This window comes from Pocillopora damicornis, chromosome 4, assembly GCF_964200805.1.
Source record: "Pocillopora damicornis chromosome 4, jaPocDami1.2, whole genome shotgun sequence".
Lineage (NCBI taxonomy): Eukaryota > Metazoa > Cnidaria > Anthozoa > Scleractinia > Pocilloporidae > Pocillopora > Pocillopora damicornis.
In genome coordinates this window covers 28,485,928-28,499,046 of record NC_142673.1, presented here as the reverse complement: position 1 = coordinate 28,499,046, position 13,119 = coordinate 28,485,928, and the positions used below count along the sequence as shown (strand labels likewise).

Below are 13,119 nucleotides of genomic sequence, written 5' to 3'. Positions count from 1 at the left end.
GACAGGTGGCAGCTTATCAAATGATGTTTTACTTCGTCATTGTATTCAGACAGTCGTACCAAACCACTTAAGCCACACGATGAACCAAAGTTTTTTCCATCTTTGCTATTTAAAAAGCAGTCCTGAGACATAATGAACGTCTCGCTTGTGAACGACTTCTTCCTGTACTTGTAATCGTTTCCAACGCGATACAAGTTCGGGAGATCTAAAGGAACTCATTATAACTTTGTATATTCGATACGATTTCAATTTCCGCGTCAAAGGAGAAGCCTACTGTAATTCGTGAGTGGTCAGTGGTTACGCTAGTGAGGTAAAGAATGGGTTTGTGACTTTCTCACTCAACTGAAAGACTCGCGTCACTCTTATAAAATGGTTGAACGGAATACAGACTTCGAGCAGTCTCTTATTTTTCTTAAAGATAGTGAGGTCAGGCGTATCCTGTGAGCATGGTGAATCCGCGAGACGCGAGACTCGTATCACGCGTCTTCGCCGCTCCTCGCTCTCAGAGTTGGGCAAAGACAAGACACGTTATTTCCGGTGCGATACAAGAGGTTCAGTGGTTATCTCGATTATCTAAACACATTTATTTACGTGGTAAAGATTTGTTTTTAAATCTATGAACTGATGCTAGTCCTATTTGGAACGAAGTGTATTTGAAATAAAAAAGAATACTAAGTAAAACAAAAGTTGTCTGCAACACGAAGTATGCCTTCGCATTAAGACTGAGAATCCTAATGTTTATCGAATGTTCCCAAAAACCTTCTGATAATCTGCCCGCATCCACCCCTCACCCCGCCCCTCGCCACTGAACCGTACTGTTTTCACTTAGCAGCTGGTCAGCGGTCACGTTTACGAGGTAAACAAACCGATCGATTCTTGATCACCGTTCTTGTCGATCGGAAAATCAAAATAGCAGCGTGACATTGCCGCGAAGATGAAGCAGTTATGTTATTTGCTTCGTACTTCACATTCGAGTCGAAGCTTGAGTGGCACAGGTTATTTCTTGCGGTGGAATCGACGAGGGGAATTCAGAAAGTTGTAGCGTTTGTATTGTCGGAATAAATGGTCGCATGGGGATGGTAAGTTAAACAAACAATTTAAATTTTGCCGCTTGAATTGAAAGAAAAGTTCATTTGAATTGCTTTTGTATGTATTTCTGACGGTTTTAGATTAACCTGCCCTATTTATATCGGTTACGCTTCATGTTGACAAGTCCCTCAAAATGGCGGCCAAACTTGGAGATTGCCGAAAATTAGGTAAGTTCACTGAGTTATAAAGTTCTCGTAAAGGTCGGGCCGCAAAGTTTTTTTCTGTAGTTATCTTTTCTATGGCACCTACTTCCTAGCTATGTTAGTTGGATCAGTTAAGAACGCCTCACTTTTTCAAAAATTTACCTTGAATTTGATCGGTTTTGGCGTGTTTGATTTAGGCGAACCGATAAGGTGTCATTCAAGTCTTCCTGTTTCCTTGATTGACACGTGATGTTTACGAAAGTCGCCTTGATAGATAAGATAGAGTTAATATACATGGCTGTGGTATTTGTTTTTTGCTGAGTTCCGTAGTTTTTTGTAAATTGTCCTCCAAAGTTGTATGAAATTAAAGTCTTGAAAAGTGTCACGACAAGCCTTCGCTCGAGTGAAATTTAGTTTCCGTAAAACTCTGAAAAATAAAGAGATCCGATCAAACTGATTGTAGTTTTAGTATAGGTACATGAATGTCTTACAACACACGAGAAACGAGCGGAATCCGTTTCTCAAGCAAAATCGACCGGACCGCTCTTACAGAGACACTCTCTTAAGCGCAGAAACCTTTTCTACAATGGCCTTCATTATTTTCACTTAATATAAAGTTGCTAGGGAGATTTAGCCACGTAAAACCGTCGCAAGCAGAGAAAACTCTCGCTGTATGGGTCGGCTCCGACAAATAAAAGGAAAAGATGCTAAAGGACCAAACACAAGAGAGCACTGAAGCGCTGATTGTGTACGAACAAACAACCATTTGGGACCACGGTAAGATATTGCTGTGTTGAAACTAAAAAAAAAAACACGTTACCGGCCTATTTCAAGAGCAGGAAACACAGCTATTACCCACTCGAAAGCTGAAATAGGTTTGCCTACGAGCCATGTCATGAAATCTCAGAATATTCAATATTTTACACTTTGTTTATGACGATGTGCCTCTTTAATGAGCTTTAATGTATCCTACCTCACTGCACGCGAACTTTTCACCACTGGAATGTTTTATTGCTTGTTCCCTCTTAACACGCCATCAATTCATTCAGGAAAATCCTGATCTGCCTTTACTTTCGACACACCTACATTGCCTGAACCATTTGCAAACCTAGCTTTGACCCACCTATTCGAACGTAATCATACCCCGTGTAGCATCAAACGAAAAGCGACGAGGGAAATCTCCTAAAGGACTTTTGTATTTCATTTACTTACGGCTTTCAAAAAAGGCGCTGGACATTCCCGCGATTCATCTCCATAGGTCCGTTTACATTGATCGTCAGCGTTATACAACTCTCCTGGCAGCCGTTGCGGTAATTCCACGGTCTTTTGTGGTTTGTCATTTAAGCACTGTGCATGATCACCGCTAGGAAATGTAAGTGCCACAAAAAAATATAAGATACAATCAGATAGTTGTATTTTGTAGAATTGAAATGTCAAAACATACGTTGTAAGGAAAGGATTCTTTGGGGCAAAAGGTAGCAAAATAACGATTTAATTTAGAAGCAAACATATTCCAGCCGACCTGCAAGAAAATGAAGAGTTTTGTTTTCACAGCTATGCTTACAAAACTAGCTTGGTAAGTTTCTCAGAGAGATTTTTCCTAGTTTCCACTGACTTAGGGCAAATAATACAATACAACGAATAAGAAGCTTAAAGAATATCCCTTGCGAGCATGTCGCAAATAATGTGGTTTAAATGGTCGAGGAATTTCTAAGCGGAATTAATATCATAATGGAATAAGAACTCACGATAGGAAAGCGTGAATTGAACGTCTACTACACGAAGACCATTCAAACGCTGTTTCTTTACCACTGGCTCGTGTGGACATGATGTTTTTGACATCAGCGCAAGGGTTACCTGCACTGTCGTGCTGAGCTCCAAGGCTGTTGAAAAATAAAGGAAAAAGAAAATGGGAGACATAAAAAATGAAGAAATAAAATACTTACCTTGGTCAAAACGTGAGAAGTAACGACGAAGAACGTTAACAATTCACTTTCACCCTCGTAGACCCCGGGATGTAGAGTCAAATGCAATTCGCTCATAATCATAACTGTTACCCTGGAGCCCAGTTCACGTGTCTCATTGTTTAGAGTACTAGAATTGCGTCTCTATGCTACCCAACTCTACCACTGACTTGCGTAATATAAAAGGTAACTTTCTACTCGATTCAAGTGGATCACCAAGTTCCGGAGCGAATCCTAATCTCCGTAGCATGAAGCGAATGTTACCACTCCCTCCTGAAGTGGATGCCAGTCCTCCGCAGGTTACTAACCCCACCCCCTCCCCTCCCAATATTTCGTCAGGTTTCCCTTGCAGACTAGACTAAATGTCTTGCAGAAGAAGACAAAACAACAACTCGACTAGGTCTCGAACCCAGACCTCTCGACTGCACTCACTTGTGTCCTGTCTCGTGTGCAATGGTATAAGCCGTACCCAGACCTCCATCCTTGCTTAAAGTACAGCTTCCTGTTAAACTGCACATTCCTTCGACTTGTGCCAGACCTTTGCGAAAGATTAAGCAGTAATAGTCATAAAAACAGTAAAAACGACAGCTACAACAGCGACTAAAGTTGTTAGCGTAGGTGGATAAAATATAGCTCCATATTGCTTCTTAAGCATTGATCAAGGCCTCACCTAATACTTTCTTGCAGCTCTGGCCCTCTTGGTGATCTGAATTTCGGCAGAAGTCGTACCTGCAATGAAATGGGCCGACACGTGCTAGTGAACCACTTAAACTGAAAAACACGTATGAAGCGCTTTGCGATCACGATGAGAAGATATGATATAATTTTTTTTCGTTGGGATTAGTAATTTGTTGACAGATTGTTGTTGCATAGAAATTTTGGGCAGAGGCGAGATGATCTGCGAGTCTTGCTGCTTTAACTTAAGTTCATGCGTACCTGGAGATGAGAGCTGCATGATCAAAGTGATCAGGATTGTTATCATCCTGAATATTTTGTCTTTTAGTCCACTCACAGAAGCTTGCCATGGTGTTACCAGCATGTGGGCTTATCACAAGACCTTCCTAAAAATATCCGAACAAGTGATATGAATATACATGGCCATGTTGATACGCGCTTAGTACACTATGCGCCGCTGTATGGTAACGAGATATCATTTGAAGTAAATAAGTTCATTGAGAGTTCCCTCTAACTACTACCAGGGCTGGAGAAAATCGGGAGCATGCTTACGAAGAGTCGAAAACGTGTGTTTTACATCTCGACCAAGGGTGGATAATTTTTGAAACTGGAAAGCAACAACTAAACGTAGTAATAAAAACGGATTTAACTGTAATCATCCATGTAGCGAATTTTCTCATCCACTTCTTTTTTGTCGATTGAAGTCTGGCGTGTTGGTTTTTGTAGTGGAATGAGATCTCGAAGAAAAGCCTTCAGAGAAAGAAAGGCGAGAAGCTGAGCATCAGCTGTTTGCAAACTGCGGCCAGGTTACTCAGTTGTGTTCAAAATGGCGGCGTCCATCTTCGAAATGTTGGATTATTCTTTGGAATTTCAAAAAAGGGGTAGGCAATACATTTATGCCCTTTTTTGTGTGTGTTTGTAAAAATGTGAATCATGTTAACAAAGGATCATACACAATTCGCTTACCTGATCATGCTCCAGAATCAGCAGCTTCTGTAAGACGTATTTTACGTTCGCTCCAATGGAAGTGTCGCCTAAAAGATTGTAAACCTAACGTGCAATGCTATCGATTAATAAAGAGAGAAAAAACCTTCCATGCCGTCTGTACAAAATACGTTTTTTTAATTACACATAATAACAAATTGGTGTAAATCATGGATCGTATTCTTCTCTTGCATTTCCCTTTTTTCCCAAACGTAAAATATATGTTTTTAAACGTATGTTTTTAGAACGAGAGGTAAACTTACAATATTTATAAGACTTGGCACATAAACTTTGAGCTCTTCAATTCCATGAAAATCTGTCATCTTTTTGTCGACAACGACAAGCGTTTCTATTGTGAAGTCCCGGCTATAATCCGCTGAGGCGGGCAGATCAAATATTGCGCGTTTCATTCTAGGGCTTGGTTCGTCTACAACGGCAAAAAAAAGATATTCATCACAGTCGACCCTAACTTGTTTAAAGTTCAGTGGAATAGTTATGAACCTTTGTGGCGAACTTTAGAGTTATTGCCTCTTGAGTTTCTAAAGTTATCCGGGGCTGTGAAAGTTTTATGCAACTGGCTCTGTGATTGATCTAGAAATTGACTTGTACTATATTTTCAACCAATCAAGTGCAAGCCTAAAACCGTGGCTACTTGCGACTTTTATGTGTATTCAGTTCGATTTCTTGTTGACTTCTAATGATATTTATTTTCGTACTGATAAATAGCTTTTTCCGAATGCTCAAGAAGAAAACCGACCTCAAGCGAAGTGTATTGGCCAAGACTGGGGCATTGATCATCAGTGGCGACAATCGAAAATGCGGGCGAACGAAAGCAGCGCGGGTCTTCGGACGAAAATGGACGCTCGTCCGCCTGCTAAATTTCGATCGTCCCCACTGGCCTGCTAAAGGGTAAAGGAACTCATTCCAGGGGAACATGAGCATATCCTGCTGAAAATATTTTGTTTGAAATTATAACGGTTATTGCAATGAATTAGAGTTTCATCTTCCTAAAACGGCCACATTTGATACTTTGTCAATTACTCGCTCGGCATTTGCTGAACACAAATTAATCTGATACGCTGCACTAAACGGACTGTTCCAAGAACCCCGCAGTTTCTCTGTATCTAGGTTAGATCTCTAGTTGTTTTTCGGGAATTGAACCTGCGCTCCTCTTTCTTCTTGAGAGAATCGGAAATTGGAGGTAAAAAAGGTGAACATCGAGTCTACATTGTGTTTGGCTTAGTAATGAATTGTTCCACAATAGTGAAAAACTGCCAGAAAATTACATTTTATATAAGTATTCTTTTTACGTTAACTACTACCTTGAACTCCACACCAGTTTTCGGATCGTTTCTCAACTCTGAGAGCCTTCCCAACACTCTCCAGGGGTGTGGTAGACCTTCTGTGGATCACGTGAGCTCGCGTTTTGTTCTTGTCCAGTCCTAATCGGTCGGGTAATGGATTTATTGTAAAAACGTCCTCAGGAGTACGAATCAAACCTCGCTAGAAAGAGAATTGTTGATCGGTGAAAGTAAGTATCAAGACATTTTGTCATTGCAAGGAATTCAGCAGTATCAAAACATTACTCACCAGTCCATCACAGTTACTCACGGCCACTCTAGTTCCCAATCCTTTTGAAGATACTACCTGGCCGGTATAATGGCAATGTTCAAAATCCAAATGAAATCGAGAACTCTGATTTCCTCGAATCTCGACCACAAAGTTGGGTGAGAGTAGTTCATCATTTAAAGTTACGTTCAAGTGAAAGTTTTGGCCAAACGCTGATAAGTGGAAGTACATTGGTTCTCCTTTTGCTGCTGCTAAATCTCGGCGCTTTCTGTGATTTCCATTTGAAAGGTCACGAGTCAAGAAGTTGGCACTTTCGTCAACTTGAACGGGGTGGGTAACGTGATAATCTGGAACTAAATTAATGCGTAATTAAGATAGAAGCTAGATTTTACCCTTAAAAGCATGGGTTGTAACACTTCTTAGAGTTCCTAAGATCACGAAATGTTTTCTCAGGAGAAATGAAAATGTAATTAAATGGTGCACGATTTGAGCTCATCATCCAAGAAATATTTCATGGAGGGACGGAATAAGCGTAAGAAGTTATACCAAAAATTCAGTAAAACAGTAAAAAAAAATCCCTAAAAAAATTGATATTATCATGATCTTTACCTCTCTCTCACAAAGACTAGTATAGATTCAAACGAACTACACTTTATATTAGGAACAAAATGCTATCAGCCATTTCACTCATATGTTGCTTTCATGATTTGCATTTGCAATTGATATTTGTTGCAAGAAGAGAAAAAACTTTTTTGAGCAATGAAAACTTGAAATATCACATTTGACTGAATGACCACTTAATCTATACTTTTCTGATGGACAGAGTCATGTATTGATCTCAAAAAGGCGTATATCACAGCTTGCATTTAAACGTCAGCCAGGAGAATATTCCTCGCTTTTCTACCCATGCTGAAGTTGTTACATGTTGCATTGACTTAATAAATGTTCCCTCTCATTATGCTTTAATAATGGTTGAACAATCTTTTGAACTTAACAGTTTCTTTATTTTAGTCTGAGCCGTTAATGATACTTCACTGGATTTTTACTGTTTTAATTAGTCCTAATTTTATACCGCACGCATTTATGCAGAATTGATGACTCTTGTTGCGGCTAACTGGAGTAATGCAACCATTAGTACTTAGAGCATTGTAAGATAGCGTTTTGAAGTGTGAATAGAGATAAAAGGTAAAAGTGTAGCTGATTCTGAATGGAGACATGAGGTACATATTTTTAAAAAAATCGATTGTTTGCTTATGTTTTAAAGTTCAGTTATAATTTCGTAGAACATTTTCCAAGAACTAATGTGTTTCTATCTCAATATGTAGATACATTGTAGATATAGACAGAGTTAACCGGAAAAGATCACATTAGTCATGGCTCGATCGTTCTTTGTTTAAGATAACAGACATGATCGGAGGACAATATGTCGCCAGTAGATATTTATCTACCTGCATAGGACTCACTTATTGATTGGCGAGTCTTTATGCGGCCCGCGCGATTGAAAACCAAATCCCCGACAATGCTTTTACTATTGAAATATCCATTCTATGATCAGTACGTACTGTGAGATTTAAGTGGCAATTATGCAGATATTTATTGCGTAGTAAAACCAGAAAGTGGTATTATGTCGACTTGAAGTATTTGGAGACTCTTTTTCAAAAATAAGTAATCCGATGAAATAAAAATGACAGACCTGTGACCGCAGTAATTTTGCAGAGTAATTTCAAGTCAATAATTTTTCTCAATAATATAATTGCACTATTCGATTAAATACCATTTTAAGAATTTTCGATTTGCATGTGTTGAATGATTCAATCTGATCAATTCGTTAGAAGTATTCCTTCTTTGATTCCAAAATTATACTTGGACCTACTCGTATTTTTTAACTGTTTCATCAACTAAGGTGGAACGACTTAGAATTCCTACCTCTGTCAGTAATCACATAAAATTTCAAATTTCATTTGATTAAAGCCTTTATCGGACTGAATTGATTAAGAAATGCGATAGCCAGCATTTCAGAGGAAATAGAAAGAGTTCCTGCCAAAAAACGTGCGACTTAAATCAGTTTTAATTTTCCTCAGCTTAGATTGTGGTCAGATTATTCGAAACCACTTTTAACATATGTCTTCCAGCCAAGTTAATCTAAATAATCCTTTCCTATATCTTTTTCTCAGATCGTGTCGGCAGGAATCAGACACGAAGATCCATAGCTTTTTTGAGCTCCAAACAAAGGGTTCTAATTAAGCCGTAATCTTTCCAGTCTTTGAAACCTTTGATAAAATACTCCTATTCAATAATCCTTGAAATTAGCTTTACATCCGACTGATACCATTAGATTATGGCAATTTGCGCTTAAAAGTCACAAAATTGAAACATTTCAGTGTTAAATGTTTTACTGGTATCGGCTGTGTGAGGAAAAAATTCAGAAGATCGCAACAGCTCTGCCAAATAAAAGAGGCTTTCTGATCAAACACATGATCTCACACGTGGTTGTAACGGTTTTGCACACTGATACATTTCCCTTCCTGTCTTTTGCAAAACAAAACCTTTGTTCTTAGCTTCGCGACAGTTCAAAACATGAACAAAAAGAATAGAATTCAATTATATGTTTTTGAAATAAAAAGGTTTATCGCCATTTGTACATCTGGTGGCGGAAGAGAAAAGATCCGAGGAAACTGAGTAGCTAAGTTGATAAAATTGCCAGATGTAACTTGATGTGATTTATATCTTGATATAACCTAAAAAATAACTCCTTTTTTGTCGCAAGATTTAAATTGAATTCTTAAAGCTTTTTACAATGCAACACGAATAACTGAATTAATTTTTATCTTGTGTGTGAGAATTTGTATGATGAGTTGGCTTCCTAGATTAACTACGATCGTTACAATTACAAATCTGAATGATATATTGCCACTCCTCCCTGTTCAAAAATTGGATACAAGACAAAAAGAAACCTGAGCTGAGCTCAAAAGAACATTTCACAGTACTCACCACTTTGTGGAAAAGGTTCCCCGAATATCTTCTCCCTTTCGTCTGGTGTCAACAAAGTGTGCACATTCTCGATTCGGAACAAAGCAGTAACATATAAGCACAGTTTTACGCATTGAATCCGAGTGAAAATTAAATTAATTCATATTTGAAATTGTTTTGTTTCTCACATTTAACCTCTCCTACCTTGTAAGGGTTTGCTGTAGCCCGCGGAATAAAAATTAAAACGAAAAACGGTGTCAGAGAATACAAGATCATCTTCCCATGAAAGCCACAAGTTACTTGCCAGCCGACAACCCTTGACTAAATGAAGTCGTATTGAGGTGCACCTCAGTGAGTATGTGTGTATTTCCTGAGATAATTATAATTTCAAATGAGCAAAAATTTCGCTGTTGTTTTGATGTTTTTATTCGATATTGATGGAATATTGCTGGCAGCTCCTCAATGATTTTGTCTCAGTCGGTTCCTCTCCAAACTTCTGCCCATTAAAGACCTAAATAAACAAAGAAACACAATTAGAAGGCACAACCTGCCTCCTTTTAAAGCTTCTGAGGGTGTCAGGGAGTTCTTTTCGATATGACACTTTCTAATGTTGATAACATCTTTTCCACCTCGCTTGCTTCAACTAAAAATATTTAAAATTGTCTTATTTCCTGTAGTAAGAATACCCAACAGAACGTCCCTAATAGTTCAAATTATTATGCTCTCACATCTGTAGGACAGTAAATGGTATAATGGCTAAAAATAAAAGTTAAAAGAATTCCCGCTGTTTCTTCGAAAAATTCGGGTTAACCGCAGTACACCAAGCCATCTCAGCAATAATTTGGCCTTAAAATGGCAAAATTGGCGTGTTGACTGTAGTAATTTTACTTCAACAGGTTGACTCACCAATTCTTAATTGCAACTTCCATGTTTTCGAAATGTTCCCAACGCTAGCAAGGGTTTCGCTTCACCGTGTTTTACCGAGGAAGTCACAGATAAACTTACTCATTCCTTTCGCGATTGACGAAGATCAGATTTTGGTTATAAGTAACATAATTTCTGTGGAGGAAAAAAATGAAGTACGCTCGACTATGAAGGTAGCTAGGGCATAAGTTATGTGTTTTTTTTTCACCGCAGAGGGAGAACGAATGCATGAAAGCTTCTGATTCTTGTTTACTCTATTTATATTTCTTGTCTGTTATTAATTATCGTTCTGATACAAGACATGGCAAAAGGAATTGAAAGAGAGATGTATATGAAAAAAAAAGGAGCTAATCAGATAAACATCTGTATGGAAAAGGAAGTCTTATTTCCAACAAAATTTGAATGGTACGGGATCTTTGGACCTGTAAGGGAAAAAAAAGAAAAACCGTTGTGAATTTATTGTAGTAATTGTTTTGGATTCACTTCATATTAAATTTAAAAGAAAAAGTCTTTCTTTTCATGCAACATTTAAAACTTTCTCGCGGAAACTGCAGAATACAATTTTTCTTTAAAAAAATATACAGCCGCCATACACTCAGGATTTTTCTTTCCGGATTGCTGCAGGTTACGCCCACAAAAGTGAACGCCCTTCTTGGCCGAACTTGGCTTTTCATTTAAGTTTATGTTTTGAAAAGCATAGTCTGTTCTGCTAAAGGTCTGAATGAATCCTAGGCGGAATTTCTCAATGGCATTAAAAGTAATCAACTATTTAATTGTTATTTGCTGTGTGGTGTATTCCGATTAAAAAGGGACACAACACGACAATTTTCCATAATTTTCAATAAAGGCAGCAGTAAGTAAACATCTGAGGTCTCGTAACCACCGTTCCGTCGATTAATTGCGTTTACGGTCTTTCCGGCGCCTGAGGCACTCAAAGTGGGCTGAACTTAATATCAAAAGATCTCTGGAAAAATCTCTAATTTTTCCGAATAAATCTCTTTATCGAGGACACATGATATCAGCTGATTTTAAGTGAAATTAACTCGAAAATAAGAATGAAGGACAGTATTAGGAAATTCGGTAGGATTCGTTGAATTATAAATTCGGAATGACCAATTTATTGTGTGAAATATAAATTGACTGAATTTGATAAAAACTATGACATTTATCAATGAAGGACACCAGAGGTAGCTTTCAGCTTCAGAGAATCCACCTTCTTCAATTTTTGCCGTTACTTCCGTGTGGTGTCAATCAAAATTTTGAGAATAACTTTGCCCCTGGATAAAGAAATGAAAAGAGAAGATTTTGAATTTGCTCATGATTTTCTTTCGCCTCTAACCTGGTTTTAAAGAAAATCAAGGTCCAGATATACGGAGGGAATCAGATCGTTTCTCTTCACCACGCCAGTGACAAACGAACAATATCATTCTTTCTTAATTTTATCGATAGTACATTCGCCGTTGAGGAAGTGATATGGCACTCTTTCAGTGAAGAGGCGAAAGTGAATTCAAATAACTAAATGTTTGTGTTTCTACTCCGGGAATTACCCACAAAATGCGGAATATACTAGGCCATAGATTCATATGCAGTGACATATAAGTTACAATTTACAGCATATAAGTCAATTTCTACATAAAGTTCGATTATATGTAGCCTTTCCAAACTTATGCGATAAAAGTCGAATAGGCTATCATAATTCAATATATCCCTGACGTCGACCTTTGAATGCAAAGCTTTCTCAATGACATATCATGTTCCGGCCTACACCTTTTGATTACAAGCTTATGAGAATACATGCTTAACTTAATAGTTCACAGTTTATTTTGCGTGGGCGAAAATTCAAATAACAGCCAAAAATACATGTTAGAGTCCAAGAATAGAGTTTACCCACACCGGTGAGGCCTGCGAAGTCTTAAAATTTTGATTACGTTTTGAAATACAAGAGTGAATTCGATCACTCAGGAAATTATTCATGAAAGCAAAACCATGTTTTTAATTTGACTTGGTTCCATGATGATTTATATATATATTCGTGAGCGAAAGACCTTTGTTCACCTACAGTAAGATTGTCATTTAATTACTGTATGGGTTTTTTCTTTTCTTTCTTTTCCTCATTAATGTATTCTTTCCATTTGGAGCATTGTAGCTTGTGCATTGTTTAGTTTAATCCAAGCTGTCGAATTCAATTTGATTCCGAGTCCTGTAGAGTTTAGCTGCTTTTGATCAACGCTTACGATACGAAGACAACAAGAATCATGTCAAATGAGTCACATCCCCGATAACTTTACAGGATTTTTCAAAACACCAAAGTGTTTAAATACTAACATCAAGCTGTGGCTACGATCAATGATGAAACTAGACCAAAGTATATTTCATTCCGGATGATTATAAGCCACATTTGTTACGTTTCAATCGGCCTTAAAACTTCCTCAAATGTTCTCAGTAAACTACTTTCAAGTTGCGCTTATCTCTACATGCCCGAAAGTTCCACACATTTCTCACCGACGCGATTTTCACGGGAGATTCTAGGGTGATACATCACGTTCAAATACATTGCCTGAAGCTAAGCGTCACCCACTGCGATAAAGGAAGTACAAAAGATACTTCCATTAACGAAAAATAAAACCCTAATCACTCTTTGTCACGGAATCACGAACATTTTTTAACATATTTAATTTAAAATATAAAATAAGGAGTATCTAGAGAAAAAAAACTCTTATAGCTGTTCTATTGTTGGAAATAAGTTACAACTATTTGAAAGACTTATAAGGCATTTAACTTCAGGTTTCAATATTATTTAT

General features: G+C 37.8%; 1 protein-coding gene across 2 annotated transcripts in view; it reads right to left on the bottom strand.

Annotated features, from left to right (window-relative positions):
• The window catches only part of LOC113682607 (A disintegrin and metalloproteinase with thrombospondin motifs 6), an 18,595-nt gene extending 8,043 nt beyond the window's left edge, over nt 1-10,552 (bottom strand). Inside the window, exons 1-12 of one of the 2 annotated variants that reach the window (XM_027199770.2) lie at nt 10,301-10,552; nt 9,599-9,905; nt 9,416-9,482; nt 6,446-6,777; nt 6,178-6,358; nt 5,119-5,282; nt 4,838-4,921; nt 4,133-4,257; nt 3,867-3,925; nt 3,629-3,734; nt 2,981-3,115; nt 2,445-2,595 (exon numbers count right to left, since the gene is read on the bottom strand). In XM_027199770.2, the coding sequence (XP_027055571.2) occupies nt 2,445-2,595; nt 2,981-3,115; nt 3,629-3,734; nt 3,867-3,925; nt 4,133-4,257; nt 4,838-4,921; nt 5,119-5,282; nt 6,178-6,358; nt 6,446-6,777; nt 9,416-9,482; nt 9,599-9,670 (1,476 nt within the window). In that variant the 5' untranslated portion in view covers nt 9,671-9,905; nt 10,301-10,552. Of the gene's footprint in view, nt 1-2,444; nt 2,596-2,980; nt 3,116-3,628; nt 3,735-3,866; nt 3,926-4,132; nt 4,258-4,837; nt 4,922-5,118; nt 5,283-6,177; nt 6,359-6,445; nt 6,778-9,415; nt 9,483-9,598; nt 10,115-10,300 lie in introns of those variants that run through there. The other variant, XM_089204985.1, reaches the window with a different exon arrangement.
• Nucleotides 10,553-13,119: the final 2,567 nt, after the last annotated feature.